Below are 19,360 nucleotides of genomic sequence, written 5' to 3' on the forward strand. Positions count from 1 at the left end.
TTGCAGAAGGATCGAGTCAAAGATATATTATATTCATCATCAAGAGGAGGATGTGAAGCCAAAAAAGAATAATTTTGCCAGGAACCCCACGAGATCTATCAAAAGCCCGAAGTGAAAAACAAAAGAATTCAACCCAAGAAACCACTTTAGCCCAAATTGCTCGTCATGCTCTCTCTTCCGTTTTCTTTACGTTCATCCTTCAGGGTTTGCAGATCACCACAAAACAAGGAAGCAGAGCTCTAGGATTGAGCAAGTAGAGCTCCTCAATGTGTGAATACAGACCCACCTTACCGGCTAAGGAGTCGAACCCCGTCTGACCGGCCATTTCCTGGATGTTCTCCAATGGCCTGTGAACCCTCCCTGCAATCACTCTGCACACTATCAACGCCTTCCTCACGGTCGGGTCGTCCTCGACCGCGTCGATGCTCTCGAATGCTCTGCCACTGGTGGACGTTGTGAACACCCCGATCCCTCCCTTCGATTCCTTCTTTGCCGAGAAGCCGTGCCGCACGATCCTGCACACGCAGCACTGGTCGGACGTGCACAGGCTCGACGAGCCGTCCAGCCCCAGCGGGCAGGCCAGGGTCGTACCGTAGAAGCGAAGCAGTTCGTTCCCGTCGGCGAGGCACCGCGGGTGCTTCTTCGGGAGCTTGCCGGCCTTGACCTTGACCGTCTCGCGGTACTCCTCGAACCGAGCCAGGGTCTTCTGCATGTTGTGGACCTTGAGGACCCGCTCGATCCGGTTGCCGCCTTGGTTCTCCGATTTCAGCCACCCGGTTCGGCATATGATCTCCACAATCTTCCTGGACGAGTCCCCTTCCACTAGTTCAGTCACTGTTGAGCAAGAATACAATGTGGTCAGATGCACGTGACTACTGTGCAAGCTTCACGTTATTTGAGCAATGTGAGAGAGAACACAAACGGCGAGGCTTTCAAATTCCGATAGAACTGTAACAGCTACAGTCCAATAGATGCTGGGAAAGTTGACCATTTAGTAGAGCCAACCAGCTTTTGATCCTCCAGCTCAGAAATGGATGAAGCAAAATATAAAAAATCAGCAGGAAAAAAAAACACTCCGGAGGACAGAATTGCAGAGACACTCAGTATTTTTGCGAAGTCAGCCTCGTTAAAGTTGATTCGCGCAAAAGGTTCGAACGGAAATGAAGCAGATTCCGTCATGTACACATGCAAAGGTGTCCTTTTTTTTTTTTTGGCCCTGAATCAGAAAATCCACAAGGAATGGCATTTCTCATGAAAAAAAGTGAAACTTTTTCTCCTACCAGCATGCTTGGAGAGATGATGTGCCTCGGCAGCATCCCATTTGGTGAACTGCTCTCCACACTTGTGGCAAGTTATGGTGGAGATCCCATTAGCGTCAGCATCCAGCGACACTCTACTGCTAGTACGGACGCCGCCGACGACGCCGCCGCCTCGGCCACCGAGGCCACCAGACCCTTGTCTCTCGCCCAAAACAAAACCCCCCTTCCTCGGAGTTGCCCCGTTTGCTGAGGTTGTCCTAAACGAAGGATTGAAGTAATGCATGGGCGTCCCCGGCGTCAGAGTCCCTACAAAGGTCGACCCCCGCCGCCGCCGCCACCACCGCCATCGCCCCCTACGCCGGCGCCGGAATCTTGGAACCCGTTGCCGAAGCCGGTGATCTTGAGCTCGCATTTGGTGTTGCTGAGGATGACTTCGTGGGTTAGGGGGTTCAAGAACTCGCTGCTCCCGATGGATCTCGGGCTGCAGCTCGGCGGCTTCTCGGCCGTGTGCCTCTTGCTCCCATGGATGACGTCCTTGAGGTTGGCGATGGACCTCGAGCAACCTGACCGCCCCGTCTTTTTGGTCAAGATCGTGGTCAGCTCCTTCCTTGTTTTCGGGTGGTGGACATCTGATGGCTCTGATTTGCAGTGTAGGGACTTCTTGAGAGCAAACCACACTGTTGGCATCTCTCTTCTCTTCGTGGGCTTCTCCTTCGTTTACTTCTTCTCTTCCTTAGTGCTCTGTCTCAAGGCCGCAAAAGCTTCATCTTTCTTGTACAGACTCTTTCCTTTTCAGTTCATGGGTCGCCCTGACTTTCTATTTTTGTCGACTACCACTCGAGAAAGGAAGAAAGGAAGCTAGACCTAGAGCTTCACCCATGAGCTTCTCCCCAGGAGAGACTTCTCAGAATCCTCTCAGGTAACCCCGAGAAATGTTTGAAGATTCCCCTTTGGAGAGACATCTCCTGCTGAAGCGTTCCTTTTGGATCTTTATTGCAGACCGGGAGACAAGACACGACGCAGAGAAATGTGGGAGGAATACAGAGATCCGTGTGGCCTAGAGGGAGGAAGATGATGACAAAGAGAGCTCGCTCATAACAGAGAGAGAGAGACTGTCTTTAGTGGCGCTCATTAATGATGGTTACTGAGGATTGAGGAAGGCCACCACAAGACACGACACAGAAAAACTCTCCCGCCCTTGTTATCCACGAACCTTCGTTACTATCATCTTGCCACCCATTTATGATTCCTCTTCCCCTAAAAAAAAAAATGAAAAAGAAAATTCGCAGGGCACCTCCTAGATGTTAGGGCATTCAAATTTTTCCACCGCTGCATTAGTGTCAATCCTTTTGCTTTTCCAACATGATAGAACCGTTTGTTCACATCCATGGTAACGATTATATTTTTCGTTTTCCACTCAGCATTCATTACTAAATTAGGAATAATTTAGTTAGGCGTTTAGAGCTAAGAACAACTCAAAGTGGGTCCATCGTGAAACTTAGATTTAAGTGAAAGTTCATGCAAACGTACCCCATTTCCATCGTAGCTTAGATAATAGGGTTATAAAGTATTGAACGATTTTTAAATTTGTCATAGTAATCGGTAGATGTTTTGCCCATAGCGTGAGAGTATATTTTTAGCGTAACGTGTTATGATATGATTAAACTTTTAAACGCTCATTACTTTGTGAATTTTATTCTTGTATCGGAAACTTTCTTGTTGTTCTTTTTTTTTTTTTTTACCTATCTTGGACATCCGAACTTTATAAAGACGATGTGTGCCTAAATATCCGGTAAAAGTGATTACAACCTTGTCCCACGGACAGGCAGGCAATTGGACATTTCACAAGATAAATTTAATTTCATCGATAGCTACATGCATTTATATTTCTTGTGTTTATTTATTAAATCCATCGATGATTCAGCCTTTTCCCTTCCTCTTTTGATTGGTAAGAATAGTTATATTACCCCAAAACCTACGATTTGACAAAATCCTTTTACGATTGTACTCGACAATGCTTAAAAGAGTCTATACTATGGTGGGGACTTTCGAGCATTATGAAGATCTGCCAAATGGGCGTTAGGAAGTCTCCCTATAACTAGCTATGCATGCACTCTTTCACATTATTAGCTTCAACAATCGAGCGAGGCACGAAATGATATCTGACTTGTCTTGTTATCCCTCCACTTTTAGTCAAGTGCTGAAGCAATTGTTAGTAATATTTGGCCACAATCGAAATTTAAGAGTAAGGAGTAAGAGGTCCTTTCGAATTTGAAACGGGCGCACAACACTCCGATTACTCAAAATGTTACACCTCACATAGGGAGAGCACGTCGTCAGATTCCTATCCTTAGGGGAGAGATGCCGATGGAAAAGGTTGCGCGAATATTCTAAAAGGCGACTCAAAAGATGAGGTTTTTCCTTGCAATTATAAATTGACCACCGGCCCTTTCACAAGCAATATAGGATAACTCTATTTGTTGGTAATTTGGGCTCTAAGACCGGTATTGAATGATCTCGAACATCTTTCATTTGAAAAGCTAATTTAAAAGGTAAGACTTTCTCCCACACCGATAAATCGATTATCAATCATTCATAAACCTACAAAAGCTGAGGGGACATTAAACACTGGCCAATTCACCATCTGTTCCCGTAATCATTTGGCAACCCGGCAATTAGTGGATTCGGAAAGGTGTCGATCCTTGCATAATATAATCCCCGACCCCAACAAGTGGTTGGGAAAAGGAAAAAGCTGACGAAGCTTTGGGAAAATCTAAGAAAAAAGAGGATTTAGAAAGAAGGGCAAATCGTGGCTTATCATTAGCTTTTGCCGGTGGAAAGGGCGATTACTGATTACTGATTATCCTTTTTCGTGCCGTGCTGTGCTGTGTTTCTGCTTCACCTTTGAGCAAAAGTTGCGTACAGAGAGAGAGAGGGGGAAAAGGACTGTGCTCGAAAGTCAGGTGCGTGCACATGCATTAGATTGATGGATTCTACCTTTGTGCGCAAGTGAATTCGATGTTTAATGCTTTCCCGATAATGTCAAAGTGGACAGGTTTTGGGTTGGAAAAAGGGGCACGGTCACGAAAGCGGCCTGAGCGATGGGCCGGTTCGCAATTACTACAAATTCGACTCGATCGTCATCGGAAAGCTGGTTTGCACTTGTTGATCTGATGTTGCATTGGTCGTGTGCGAATTCTAAATCCCCGTGATCCCGACCGCTATACGGTCAGGTGAGAGATTTCGGACGAACGGCGTACGGGGCATAGACATGCTTAAAGACATTCGTCTTACATTTCTCGGGGTTTCGAATGGGGATCACACGCCCTCTTTGCTGCTCATGGGCGGAGCTAATTGACGGGGCCACCACTTCCATGACCCCACCAACCAAATGTCAGAATAGATGTAACGTGGGAGTATAAACCCTTTTTCGGTCGGTCCAAAATCTAATGTCGGCTTGCTATGCAATGGGCTGACCCATGGGCTTGAAGTGGATTGGGATAAGTGCATTAAGAGTCCTAAAACTTATCATGTAAGTGCAAATGAGTCATGAAACTTTTAAAAAATTTAATCAAGTCCTAAAACTTATCACGAAAGTACATTCGAGTCCTAAAAGTTTCAAAAAAATGTAACGAAGTCCTAAAACTAGTTACAAAAGTGCAATTGAGTACTAAAATTTTCAAAAAGTGCGGTCCAATGAAAGGATTTGATTGAACTAACATGACAAATTTTAGGACTTGATTGCACTTTTTGAAAATTTTAAGACTCGAATGCACTTTTTGAAAGTTTTAAGACTCGAATGCACTTTCATAATAAGTTTTATGACTTAATTGCACTTTTTGAAATTTTTAAGACTCAAATGCACTTTTATGATAAGTTTTAGGACTTCCACTATACTTTTCCCTAGTGAATTTGACTCACTTGGAATGTGGGAATAAGGGAGCAAACGCTGCTTTAAACAAAAGGGACTTGTGACAAGTAAGATTTATTGGTTCCATGGGAATTCAGATTTGCTGGTTTGATTTTTGTTTTATGGATTCCTGGGGAGATTGACATTGCTATGCGTGGGATAGAAAAAGAATAAGATTGTCGAGAGCCCGTATATTCGGCTTTCTTCGCGCCAATGAAATTCCCCTAAAGCGATAAACTCGGAATATTCAATTCGAATCCTAAATTTTGACGATTCGAAGGAGCATCCATACAAATAGATAACCGATTCAAACCTTCTCATTTTATGAAAAAAAAAAAAACGAGGTAATTCAAGAAGGTGGGAACTATCCTACGTGGACGGACGGCACTCGAAAGGAACAAAAGAAGGAAAGTGGTGGAGTGATTGACACGTTAAAAAAATATTTAAAATGTAAAACATGTTATGAAAGTAGCATGGGGGATGTAGCTCAGATGGTAGAGCGCTCGCTTAGCATGCGAGAGGTACGGGGATCGATACCCCGCATCTCCACTCCACTCCACTCTTTTTCCAGAACTTTCTTTTTTATCTGTCTCTTTTCATTCTGGATCCAAATTCCCATCCAATCCACATGGGGCGCACACCGAGCTCGGACAAGTCATTTGGAAGCTTGTGCCTCCTCCAATCTCTCTCTCTCTCTCCTTAATGATAAAGCAAATAGATTATTACATTGGATTCTCTGTGGCTGGCTGCTGAGAACAAGGCATGTCGTGTGGATTGGACAATTTACAATCTCCTTCGGCTTTCGAATCTTGGGTACGCCCCCCCCATCCATCATTTGACTTGGTATTCATGGAGTTAGAAATCTTTATTGCCTTCAACAGGGATAGAAGGATCTAACATTCCATTTGAATTCATGCTCGGTGTCTTCGGGGTTGGGATCTCGTTTGTCCTTGTCCAAACATACTTGCGATTCGAGCCGATCACAAACTACATTGGGGCGGGCGAGCCCAGCACTCGGCAATGCCGATGATCGCACGCGTGCACGATTTCTATCGTGAAAAAAAAAAAAACCAAAATGATAAAGAGTTTATAATGAAAAGATGTCTGATTAGTAATAAGTTAAGTTTGTGAGATTGACTTTGAAACTCCAACTGCACTTGTTTTTACTTGCAATAAGTCCACAAAAGGCGGATCCGGCAGCTGCCCTCCCGTGACATGAAGTTGGTTTAGAAATTAAAGGTCAACTCATTATCCTCTCTCTTTGACCCCTCTTGTCCGGCCTCATGGATTCCGCCTCTCCCGATTTGCCATACGTGCATCCGAGAAAAAAAACAGGACAAATTGCTCCGAAGAAGACACAACCTTTTAGCCTTCTGACCACGGAAACAAATTTTATAAAAATTGTCTACGTCGGTCCGACGGTGCTTATGTAAGATGGCCGGCGTCTATGTCGGCGATTTTCGATTTAAATTATCTGGATGGACTGAATTGGTACTGATTAAAAAAAGATTTACGACTAAATTAGTCAAATTAAAAGATTTGTAATTGAATTGGTACCCATATAAGAGACTTATTATTATTTTTAGTACTTTTCCCTGTCGTTTGCTTGCCTCTCGCGAAGAAAGAGAAGGAAAGACCTTTTCTGTTCATTTGGAAGTGTCGAACGTTGACTATAGAAAAACAATTCCAAGAAGCGAAATGATTGTCCGCACATCGTGCGTGAAATAACCAGTCGTGCGATAGAGACATCATTCTTGGGCAGGGAAGAATTGTAAGGTTTAGATTGAATGTGAGGAAAAACGAGAACGAAAATGCAAAGTGCTGTAGTGATCGGACTCTTCCAAACAAATGGAAGGATCACAGTTTACGATGCCGGAAACAGATGAAAGGCGCAATAATTCTGACGAGCCGAGCCGTGCCGAGGACATGACCTTCCGGGGCGCCTAAAAATCTCTTTCCGAATCCTAGCCGTTGCGTCGGCGCTACCTAGTATTGTTGTGGAAAATGTCGCAAAGCCCTGGAAATGGATCGCTCCGCTTATTTCTCGCGTCTTTCGCAAATCCAAGATTTCTTGCCGACTTCGATTTTGTACACATTTCTTCCATAACTGTGGCTAACAAGTCGAGGAAGGCAGCTCCATAAATTGCCGATATTTTCAATCAACGTCACCCCCACCGCCACCACCACTTTCTTTAGTGGAAGTCACGCATAGACATGGCGCTCTGCTCGAGCCTACGCTGTTCGCAAGTCGTAATCGAAGGAACCAAAGCAACGACGAAGCCTCCACGATTTAAACTCCTGTGCGTCATATTTCATGGTGGTCCGTCAATGTTGTGAAGAGATGCTCTCTTCACATCACCGCAAGAACCATGCGGGCGAAGTTAAGGTCCTTTTCTTGATTTGGAAGAGATGTTCGGTCTTCTATTCCATTTAGGTAATGGAGTCGTTTCACGCCATGTCGAGAGAGATAGAACATATAGCTTCCTTTCCTTTCTTTTCTCTGTTTGTGGTGTTTGTGGCCTCGTGCGACGAAACAACGACGTGCCATGTTGTGCCGCACACCCATCGATATGGACAAATATCGGCATAAGAAATGACCAATTTTTCCCGTAATTTTATCTTACGCCTGTTCCTGTAATCTCACATTATTTTATTTTTGTATTTTTATGTAAGATGATGAAGATAGCCTCGCCGATTCGATCGAATTATTCGGGACCATATACAGACCCGTTGTTCTTTGTTTTTCGAGGTCGAGAGAGGGGGATTATCAATTAGCCGTGGCTAATTTAGAGAGGGAGCGTCAAATGAGAAAAGTGGGATGAGAAAATGACATCCAACGAATGCAGCCGAGCACCAATTGATGAATAGAAAAGGCAACAACTCGCTTTTTTAGTTAATGTTCTCGTGCTTATGCTTTACATTACAGATACATCAGAGATAGCACATCAGAATCTGTTTTTTCCTCCGAGGGGTAATAAAGTGAAAAATTCTTAACTCCCTCTCGAAGCAACATAAACGTGTTTGTTCCAATTCAGTCCAATCTACTGGCAATGTCCTCTCTTTTTCGCGGGAAAAAGAGGACAAAAAAAACCTATAGTGATCCACGGGGACAACAAAGAGACAATTTATGTTGTGATTTTGTCGCAAGACCAAGCACCCGAGAGAAATCTCGTTATCGTTTCTATAATTTCTTATTAATTGATGAAATGCGGTGTACATTTTAATTAAAAGGGACCGTGGAGTTTTTGGGGTTTGGTGTTCTATCTCCTTCGCATAAAGCCATGGGATTTCTATCCACACCATCCCAGAGCCCGAGCCAACAAAAACCCATGATTGATGACAAAATTGCAGAGCAAGCTTTGAGGATTAGAACGCACTTTTTGTTGCAGGGTAGAATTAGGTGTGTCGCACGATCGGCATGTGAAGTCACCAGCTTCCCAATCAAGGCTCTAATCATTCTTTTGTATGAAGTTTGGTGCTAGAAATCGAAAAGAACCGAGCCCTTCGTAACTTTTACGGACATGGGTCTTCGACGTACGACCGCGTGATTCGAAAAGATACCGTAACGTCTGTTTTTTTTTAATTTGTTTAGAAAGGTTTGTCGCCGAGTATTGATAGGAGTGTAACGGGAATCTTGTTCTCGCCGTTCACATCTATGCGCTTTTGCTTCCATCTTAAGAAGCCCCTCCGTCGCTACCGTGTATAGAAATGTCTAGACTTACTAATCGCAAGTGAGGATCTAATATCTTGTCCCTGTAAAACTAATTTTTATGGGGAGAAGTGTTAAAAAAATCATAAACCTATTGCATTTATACCAATTCGGTCCTAAACATTTTACATTGGTGTCAATTCGGTCTTAAATCTTTTGTATTTGTGCTAATTCAATTGACTGATTTATGACTTAATTGGTACAAATGCAAAATATTTAGGACTGAATTGGCACAAATGCAAAAGGTTTAGGACTAAATCGACACAAAAAAAGGTTTATGACTGAATTAACACTAATGCAATAGGTTTAGGACTTTTTTTTAACACTTTTCCCAATTTTTACATATATACGAACTTTTCCGTGTCGCCGTAAAAAGTATACAAATGGTGAGATCATGCCAGATAAACTGTCTTATTGTAGATTTCGTTTTTTTTTTGCATGGTATAAAGCGTGATCCCAATTGGGGTTTGCTTTCAGCATTTTGTAAGTCATAATAAAATAAAGACCCTTTGAAACAACCCCCCCAAAAAAAAGACTTTTCGAGAAAATAATTTTGGTGCTATGTATAGTCGCCTCCAATGGATTGGTCCTTGGACGGTTTGCCGTTTTACCCCTATTGCTGAATCAATGAGATACATGACTTGAGAAAGTTCTATTTTAGTATTATAAAAGTCGAAAATCCCGCCATTAATTAAGCTTAACATATATTTTAGAGACACTTCACGTGACAATACCTCATTGACAATTTTATATGAATGAGCAAACCAAACAACAATTGAATCTACCACATTTCGAACCTTCCTGTCGAGATATTTTTCACAACCGTTACTACCTTTAAAATGGGTAAACACCACGAAAAACACAAAAGTGATATACCTCAGTAATATATTTACCTCAATTTATTTTTTTGACCACCAAAAATCATAAACCGACACATTTGTGATAAATTTAGCCTAAACTAAATTTTTTGACCATGAAAAACCCCAAACCGATATACTACGTGACAAATTTACCCTCCATTAAACTGGATTAATACCACGAAAATCCAAAATTGATACGTTAGTGACAAACAGAGGGTAAAAATCTCAAAATAATACATTCGTGAACTGCTATGTGCCATCAAACTCAGCAATTTGATGCTTAAATTTGAGGAAAAATAACGGAGGGTAAATTTGTCACATGCGTACCGGTTTGGGGTAAATTTATCACAAGTGTACCGGTTTGAGATTTTTTATGGCCAAAAAAATAATTTAAAATAAATTTATGACAGGAATATCAGTTTGGGATTTTTCGTAGTATTAACCTTTTTAAAAAAACCTACTTCCTGTTTTATAATTTGAAGGCAGGATAAGTTGAGCAGTGCTACCAAACAAGATATAAAAAGCGGAATTGTCGGAAAAAGACCTCGAGAAGGAGAGAGAGACAAATGTTGGGGACAAGGGCATTTGGGTAAATATAGTAATCCAACGACTCACTACCATAATACCGCCAGATCCCCAATTTAAAAAATTCAAACTCCACCCCCACCTTTCTTTTTTTTACCCCCAAACCCTAACTGCAGTTAACGCTCACCTCTCCAATATATTTATTTTATTTTTGCTTTTTCAGATACAAGCAACACTTAAAAACAGAAGAAGAAAAAGCTGATTTTTAAATAAGGCCCATCCGGAATGACTATTTTAACCCCGGGTCTTTCGTAATTTTGCGGAAGTACTCAATTGGCCGTCTCAGTCTAGGGTTGATTTCCCACCGATCATTTTTACCGCATCACAAAGCAACGGCCCTGATCCGTTCAATCCCTTGGGACTCAATCAACGACCGGCCCCACACTCACTCTCTCTCTCTCGACGTCTCTGAGAAGAGAAAAATAAAAAATAAAAACTTTTCTCTGAGCTCTTGAAAATGGCGTCGAAGGAGGACCAAAGCAGACCTCCACTTCAGAACCGGAGCAACGCTTCCACCACTCCTACCAGAAGCCCTCCCACTGTATCCCCCCCCCTCTCTCTCTCTTCTCTCTGATCTCTGAAGAATTCTCGTGCATTTCTGCCGATTTGCTTTCGCGGTTCCCTTCGAGCTTTCATGCTCATGAAGTCAAGATGAATGCAATGTGATGTGATTGATCTTAGAAGAAGCAGATAGGTTCGATAAGCTCTAGGTTTTGGTCGCATTCACTGCTTGTTCAGTGACTTCTTGTCGGTTTTTTTCCTTTCTTCCTTTCTGTTTCTTATCGGTGGTTGCGTGTGTTAGAAGTGATGCGAACTTATTTCTGCGTGACGTGCATGGTTTAGAAGAAGTATAAGGCCGACCAGCTCGGAGTGATCGGGAAGAAACAAGAGACCCGTGGGCCGAGGATGGTTGGCACGACGATGGCCAGGTTGAGGAGCCGGGAGGCGTTCTCGGTCGTTAACGGCGGGCAAGATCTGTGCCCTAGCAGCGCTCCCGCGAGCAATGCCGGCTCCGAATGCGGCGGCATAGAGTTCACCAGGGAGGACGTTGATGCCCTGCTGAACGAGAAGCCGAAATCGAAGAACAAGTTCAATTACAAGGTCCGTGGTTTCCGTTCTGGCATTTATTGGTTTATTTCTGCGATTCAACGTGTCAAATGGCGAAAGTTCTATGTTATAGCAGTTTAAATGTGCCAGGGCCATACTCTGTGTCTTTAGGCTGAGAATATGAACAAAGCATTTCCGGGGATGAATGTTTCCAAAAGCGGTTTTGGCGTGATGGTTCTGCATTTTGTTGATCCTGTGCATATAAATTCTCTTTTTTCTTCTTTTCAACCATTCTATCGGCCAGACAACTCTCATATTTCACAGAGCCATTTTTCATTCGACTAGTTTCGAGTGTTAAGGATTAAGAAGTATGTAATGTACTGTTTTTTAACAGCTTGAGTCTTCGGCAGTTCTAATTCATCAATTGTTTTGCTTATGGTCCGGGGCTACCATGAACTTTTCAGTGTTTGCCAAAACTGGAACTTTCCCTTGAGAATGTCGTTATAAATGCCGGTTTTTAGTTTTCAATGGGATGTGGTGATAGAGCAGAGAAGCTCAGTTAGATTAGTGGTCAGCCAATAAAACTAATTTAATTAAGAAAACCTCCTCGTTCATCTTTTTGTCCATGAATAGTGTTTGTTTGCTTTGTCAGGAGAGATGCGATAATATGTTGGATTATATAAAAAGGCTGAGGCTTTGCATTAAATGGTTTCGAGAGCTTGAGGATAGCTTTCTACAAGAACAGGAGAGGTTAAGAAATGCCTTGAACTATGTTGAGCAAAGGCTTGATGAATTAGGTAAAGGCTTCCTGGGAAATTGTGGATGTTATTAGTATTCGCTCCTATTTGATCAAGGTGTTCAATTTGTGATGTCAATCCATTTTGTAACAGAGGTTTCATCAAAAAATAAGGAGGAAGAGCTGAGTTCTATAATTGTTGAGCTAAGGAAGAATCTTGCGTCGGCTCAGGAGAAACTCGCAAAAGAACAAGCAGATAAGCTGGTAACTGGATTATATTCGAATCATATTCGAATGGGCAGGTTTTGGGAAGTCTAACAATGTTTGATCATAATAATCAGGCTGCAGTGGATTCTCTTTCTAAGGAAAGGGACGGCAGAGTCAACAGTGAGAGGTCGCAGGCTTCTCTTTCTGAAGATCTCGCAAAAGCTCAACAAGAGCTATCAAGTGCTAATCAGAGAGTATGTTCCGAATTTCATCGGGTCAAAATTCTTAGTTTTTCTGTTACATGTATGGCTTTTTCTCTGGGAAGTATGCTGACGACACTTGCTGCATATGCAGATTTCATCAGTTAATGACATGTACAAACGGTTACAAGAATACAATACGAGCTTACAGCAGTACAACTGTAAACTTCAGACAGATCTTAGTACTGCCAGCGAGAGTCTAAAGAAAAGTGAGAAAGATAAAGCGACATTTGTGGAGGAACTCAGCGCCTTAAGAGGTCATCATAACTCGCTGAGGGAGCAATTTGCTTCAGTGAAAGTGAGGAGTTTCTTTACTATGAATCTGATATCCTCTTCATGCTGTACACTGCTCTTGTTTTAAACAGCTCACGACATATCAACTAATTGTTTATCTTCCTCGAATTGATGGCCACTATGCTGTAAAGTACTTTTTTGCTACTTAGAGTTCATTGTCTTAACATATGCAGGGAGATTGGTGGCTTCACAATCATAACTTTCCCGATATTTTCTTTACAATGATCAATTTTCATTGTAATCACCATCTAGATGAAAGTTTAAAACAGAAACACCATGCATAAGCTGTTACTTATATCATAGTAGGTTTAGACCATCTTTTGTTACCGTTTTATTTAAGGTAGCAAACCTGTCATTCTAAAAATAGTTCAATGCTAATTTGCTTAGTCTAATTCCCTTTCTGGGTTTAAAATGCTAAACTCTACTTGGTAATATTGTCAGGCTTCTCAAGATGAGGCTATGAAGCAGAAAGAGGTTTTGTCAAATGAGGTAGTATGTTTGAGAGGGGACTTGCAGCAAGTTAGAGATGAACGCGATAGACATCGCGTGCAAGTGGAGGCTCTAACAGCTGAAGTTGTTAAGTACAAAGAATTTACTGGAAAATCTTGTGCTGAGTTGGATAACCTCACGCTAAGATCAAATGAATTGGAGGTTCTCTCTAACACCACCAGTTTGCGTACAAATAGAGTGACTCTATTTGTTGCCAAATGATTGTTTGGCTAATAGTTGAGGTGTTTTGTTGTAGGCAAAGTGTTTGTGTCAGAGTGAGCAAATAAGGACTTTGCAAGACAAGCTGATAATTGCTGAGACGAGATTGGAGGTATCTTTGCTAAAAGTCTTCTTATGATTGTGCGGCCTCACACGTGTTTTCTCAATAGATAACTAAAATTTGTTTTATTGATGGTCCGCTCCATTTTTATAATCCCAAATTCTCTCTTTCAGGCATCTGATTTATCCACCCTGGAAACGAGAGCAGAATCTGAAGAACAGAAAAAACTCTTATCTGAATTACAAACCCGTGTAGCAGATGCAGAATTTAAGCTCATTGAGGGAGAGATATTACGTAAAAAGTTGCACAATACTATCCTGGTATTTATTGTCACCGTCAAGACAACACAGTTTATATGATTTACCATGTCATATCCATAATTGATTTTTGTGTATGTTACAGGAGTTGAAAGGAAATATCCGCGTATTTTGTAGAGTGCGTCCTCTTTTACCTAACGAGAGCAGTTCAGAAACAAAGGTGATATCCTACCCCACATCCATGGAGGCTCTAGGACGCGGCATCGATCTTGTTCAAAATGGTGAAGTCTCAATCAAGCTCTATATTTTGTTTTTTCCTTTTCTTTTGCAATTCGCTACATTGTATGATTAGAAACTCATGTATCTTTCTCTTGTGAACAGGGCAAAAGTATTCTTTCACGTTTGACAAAGTATTTATGCCTGACTCTTCACAAGATGATGTTTTTGTTGAAATTTCACAACTTGTACAAAGTGCTCTCGACGGTTACAAGGTAAGACATTAGATACTGTTCTGGACATGATTTTTCCAGAGGTAAAATAGTTCATTTTCAAACTAGTCAAGTGCTTGTCTGATTTTGCTGGGTCTGCTTTCTTGTACTTGTTTTGCTGGAGCTTTTATTAATATCAAACTGCAACCTGCAGAAGCAAAGCAAACATTGACTTTTTTTTCCATGATGTTAATATCTGCAGGATTGAGGTTTTCCTTGTTTTGTCTCCAGGTTTGCATTTCTGCTGGATTGAGTTTTTCCTGTTTTGTCTACAGGTTTCCATTTTTGCTTACGGTCAAACAGGTTCAGGCAAAACCTACACAATGATGGGTAGGCCAGGCCATGTGGATGAAAAAGGATTGATACCACGCACTTTAGAGCAAATATTCCAAACAAAACAATCTCTTCAATCTCAAGGCTGGAAATATGAATTGCAGGCATGAAACTTTTCTTTGTAGTTTCTTTTAGGGCATGTGCTTATTTCCTTGTACGTTTTTCTTGAGTCTGCTGGTTCAAACTTTCCAGGTTTCAATGTTGGAGATATATAATGAATCAATTCGTGATCTGTTACCATCCAATTGGTCAAGTGTTGATTCAACACGGACAGAAAATGGTAACGGAAAGCAATATGCAATCAAACACGATGCCAATGGAAATGCTCATGTTTCTGATTTGACGATTGTGGATGTTCGTAGTAGCAGAGAGGTTTCATACCTTTTAAATCATGCTGCTCAAAGCAGGTGAGAACATCATGTTTTACTTCTTTTAAATGTCCCCTCCCAGAGATGAAGCGAGAGATAAGAGAGGAGGCTGCAGAAGAAGAATTGAAAAAGGGAAAGAAGTGTCTATTCATCATGTTTTTTCAAGGGATTGCAATTGTTTGTATTTTCTATATGATTTAGGTCCTATATTGACAGCTAAAGAGTACGTGAAAACCAAGGGATGCAGCAGATTGACTTACATATTTCCTTTAAAAAAAATCAATAATTTAGTAATGTGCTGTATTTAAGTAATCATCTATGGTATAACCTTTCTCTTCAGGTCTGTCGGCAAGACCCAAATGAACGAGCATTCATCAAGAAGTCATTTTATTTTTACCTTGCGTATTTCCGGCGTAAATGAGGTGTGTGCTCTTCCCTTCCTCCCCGTTTCGCATGTGTACACGTGTGTGCTTGAGGTGTCTTGGAACATAACAAACATACAACCAAATGTTTTTTCCAATTACTATTGTAACCTTGAACTTGTCCTGTGATCTGATAGAGCACTGAACAGCAAGTGCAAGGCATCTTGAATCTCATAGATCTGGCGGGAAGTGAGCGCTTGGCTAAAAGCGGTTCAACCGGTGATCGTTTGAAGGAAACTCAAGTACATTTCTCTTTCGACGTGATTGTAGTTACTTGCCCTTTTCAATATCTTGTCTGAGCTATTTTTTTTTTTTTCTTTCGTGTGGAATTTAGGCTATTAACAAGAGTTTATCATGCTTAAGTGATGTCATATTTGCTTTGGCCAAGAAGGAGGAGCACGTGCCATTCAGAAACTCAAAACTTACTTATCTTCTTCAGGTAAACAAAAGTTCTTGGTTAGCTTTCTTATATCTACATTTCAGACAAAGAAGTATGTGATTTTTTCATTTTGCATATAATTGAAATATGACTCTTGACTCATCCGAATTACATAAAGACATCTCTTGTGCTTTTTTTTAATAAGTAAATGGTTTCAGCAGAAAACTGGTAGTTAAAAACTAGTTATCTATTTTATTAGAAAGATTAAGTTCAATAGAAAGTTTGCAGTGATAGTAAATTTGTGAAAATTAGCGGTGTATGAGAGCTTTTTGTCGATTGTAATTTCAATTGGAGTGATGGTATATGTGCTTAAGTTAGCAGTTGTCTTGGACATGGCCAGAGAATCGTATGCTGTGCGGATATGTGTTCTCTTGTCCGCTATTGGTGAATTTACTATTTGATGAGTAATACTTTCTTGACCTTTCCTTGTGTAATGGTTGATTTTGAAGAAGCACTGATGTTCAAAGTTTTGGTTAACAACAGCCTTGTCTAGGTGGAGATTCAAAGACGCTAATGTTTGTGAATCTCTCTCCTGATCCTTCTTCTGCCGGAGAGTCGCTCTGCTCTCTTCGTTTTGCAGCACGTGTAAATGCTTGTGAGATTGGAGTTCCCCGACGACAGACAAGCACACGCTCCTTGGATTCTCGATTGAGCTATGGGTGATTTTTTACCGGGAGCTGTTTTTTTTTTTTGTCAAAGTCGATATATTTATTATACCTTTTAACTCAAGCGCGTGATTCAATGCTAACATAGGCTGGTTGTATTCTGTATAGTGAAGCATTCACCGGGGTGTATCGTCCGAAGTAAATTGTACCCATCTTCTTTCTCCCAATTAGTGAGGATTACATTGCGTTGGGATTGAAATTTGACACTGTATGATGTGGCTACTTAAAGTGGATGAGAGCTTTTATTTCCGCTCAAAATTCCGCAATTTGACACACATGCAAGTAAATCGCTTATCTCTCCTCTCTAATATGAGTTCATGCTAGTCTCCCCTCACCACAATAAGTTCATCCCAATTATGATGATCATCCTTGTTTCTGTCCATGCTGTATCTGTTTACTTGCTTGAAAATAAGAGTGTTCTCACTATTTTTCGGATATGAGTTGCGCAATTTGATGGGTTGTGGGGGGTGGCTGATGATAGTTTCACATGGTCTCCTCTGAACTGGCAAAATGAGCCATAGCAGTAAAATCGTTCTTTGAAATGCTTGCTTACAGCGGCTCGTAGTTAGCCACGATCCGATATTTGGCAGTTTGTAAGAACTCTGACGCATCCAGACACCCAGGACAAGCAATGATGCATCATTGGGAGAAGTTATGCACATGCACTTCCCGTGATTTGAGTGAATGTGGTAGTTCCGAGCTTCTTCGTGTGCTCTAATCATATAATGTTTTCGAAGGGTTCACGAGTACTGCGCATGTAAGTGTAATTCGTGAGAAATTTACCATCGAGCTGATAGTAATTAATCACACGGATATGTAAGTGACTGTGTTTCTTCGCGAGTTAGGCCCCTTTTTGCTCGCGGCACCTTCGAAGTGGTGTAGGTTTCCTGACTTTGTTAAGAGAGAAAAAGTGGGTCCATAAAGCCTGCTGTCTCCTTTGGACTTTTCTGCTTGCGAATTGTAATGGGTTGTTTCGCTCTCGTCCGATGCCACGGCAACGATCACGTGAAGTTATCGGTTCCTTCTTTCCGTTAAAAAATTGGATTTTCTGCAGCATGTCTAGTTATTCTAAAGCGAAGTTGAGTGGAGATCACATGAGTTCAGCAAAAGGCGAGATGGGGTCTGATTAGGAGTAGTCACGTGTCATGGACTTGATTTTGGGGTCACGTGTTGTCTTTTCTCTTATCGCTATTACTTGTCCTTTTGCAATATTTCATTGTAAAAAAAAAAGAAAAAAGATATTGTAGGTCTCGACGGAAAAATGTTCATGTTTTCAATAAAAGAAATCTGGAAGCAGGTATATTTTTGCTTGTCTTTAAAACTCTTGGATGAAATTCAGGTTATATGCAATCCGTCCATTGCATGCGCTTAGACCTCAAAGAACTTATTGCTAGGCTGGCCCTGTTAGATTAAATAAATCGAGTATCAAAGAATGGTGATCATGCTAGAGTTTTCATAATGTGGGCTTATATTAACCGAGATTGTAATCTACCGTTTTACCGATTCGTTTAATAAAGTAAGATATAAGGATTCTTAGCTATTCTAATGTGGGCTTGGCATTGTGTGAGCCGAGTTGAGCCCGATCCGTGATGAGAAGGATCCGTTTGAAAACTCTATAAATAGCGCTTCAGTGCCTTTTTTAGCTCTAACAAACTCATAACAAACTCTCATAAGGAACGCATACGGATTTGCGTATTTGCGTTGTTGAGGGGCTCTATCATTAAGCCAGGATACATAGGTTGATAGAAGCGGGATAGAGAGGGTGATAGAGGAGAAGTACTTGAATATTGGATCGTCGCTATTCCGCTTCAAGAACGATGGATTCCAAATAAGGTGCACAAATTCCTTTAAGCAATTACTATCCTCGCTATTCCGCTTCAACAACGATAGATTCCAAATCGGATGCACAAATTCCTTTAGACCATTACTGTGTTTCTAGATTTTAATAATGTAGATCTTGGGATTACTGTAATAAGGTTTATAGCGGCTTACGGATCACTCGGACTCATATTGATCCCGCAAGAAAGCACCGGTCTTCGCATTTCTTAGTGGGAATTCCTAGTATGTACCGGACCCTTCCATCGTCGGCGATCGCGATCCGATTTTGGTAGTTATGTCCCGGTTATCGAGACTCAGCGAACCGATGCGCAGAGTTGCATCTTCCTTCTTGAGGCATTGAAAGGCCACGCGTGTTGTTAGTGATTTTCTCATCCGAGTCCGTTCAACGACGCGGCCATGCGATCTCAATCTCCTCCCGTTCGTGCGCGAATCTTGAAGAGGACCACCAATTCTAATCTCGAAATGGAGATCATCGACATTGATGGATACTCCGCTTTCAGAATCAGAAACGGGGAGATTCCCTCGTAAATTCACAAAATCCCAATTTCTTCGCCGATTTTAGAGGCCTCTATGCGTTTGCTTCACGGAAAATGTAAGATTTGAAAAGCATTTTTCGAAGAGTGGTCGCATTTATCGCCTACACAAATGAACGAAAGGAAAAATATTTTCGTTAGTCGTGAAAATAATTATCCATAAATTATTATCGATGAGGAAAATATTTTTCGTTAGCTAATTTTTCTTAGCAGTATAACCCCATTATTTTTCAAAAAATATTTTTCAAGTTTTAAATTTTCCGTGGAACAAATGTATCGCTGGAGTGAAAACTGTCTACCACATTTCTATCACTATCACGTACATAAGATATGGGTGCAAACCAAAAATGATCGCTAGTGTTGCCAAGCCAATTTGTGCC

General features: G+C 41.4%; 2 protein-coding genes and 1 non-coding gene across 8 annotated transcripts; 2 read left to right on the forward strand and 1 right to left on the reverse strand.

Moving 5' to 3' along the window:
* Nucleotides 1–2,308, reverse strand: LOC115734423. The gene is given in 3 exon segments (XM_030665203.2): nt 1–834; nt 1,281–1,583; nt 1,586–2,308. Coding segments are annotated over 3 exon segments (1,299 nt in total). The 5' UTR covers nt 1,947–2,308; the 3' UTR covers nt 1–199.
* Nucleotides 2,309–5,645: 3,337 nt separating this feature from the next.
* Nucleotides 5,646–5,718, forward strand: TRNAA-AGC. Its single transcript has one exon. It is a non-coding gene; the product is annotated as a tRNA-Ala (tRNA).
* A 5,019-nt stretch (nt 5,719–10,737) lies between these two features.
* On the forward strand, nt 10,738–16,857 carry LOC115734396 (kinesin-like protein KIN-14N). 6 transcript variants are annotated; one of them, XM_030665157.2, is made up of 17 exons: nt 10,738–10,864; nt 11,167–11,424; nt 12,023–12,167; nt 12,261–12,370; nt 12,448–12,567; nt 12,668–12,871; nt 13,309–13,518; nt 13,613–13,687; nt 13,810–13,956; nt 14,039–14,174; nt 14,275–14,384; nt 14,657–14,818; nt 14,907–15,121; nt 15,423–15,504; nt 15,642–15,746; nt 15,839–15,943; nt 16,427–16,857. In XM_030665157.2, the coding sequence occupies exons 1-17, from the start codon at nt 10,781–10,783 to the stop codon at nt 16,604–16,606; spliced, it is 2,448 nt and encodes an 815-aa protein (XP_030521017.2). In that variant the 5' UTR covers nt 10,738–10,780; the 3' UTR covers nt 16,607–16,857. The 6 variants fall into 6 exon arrangements, with proteins under 6 accessions (XP_030521017.2, XP_030521025.2, XP_048131344.1 ...); XM_030665165.2 differs by having other exon boundaries at nt 10,766–10,864; nt 11,170–11,424; XM_048275387.1 differs by having other exon boundaries at nt 10,798–11,033; nt 11,170–11,424.
* Nucleotides 16,858–19,360: the final 2,503 nt, after the last annotated feature.

The sequence above is a fragment of the Rhodamnia argentea genome, chromosome 2 (assembly GCF_020921035.1).
Source record: "Rhodamnia argentea isolate NSW1041297 chromosome 2, ASM2092103v1, whole genome shotgun sequence".
Taxonomy (NCBI): Eukaryota; Viridiplantae; Streptophyta; class Magnoliopsida; order Myrtales; family Myrtaceae; genus Rhodamnia; species Rhodamnia argentea.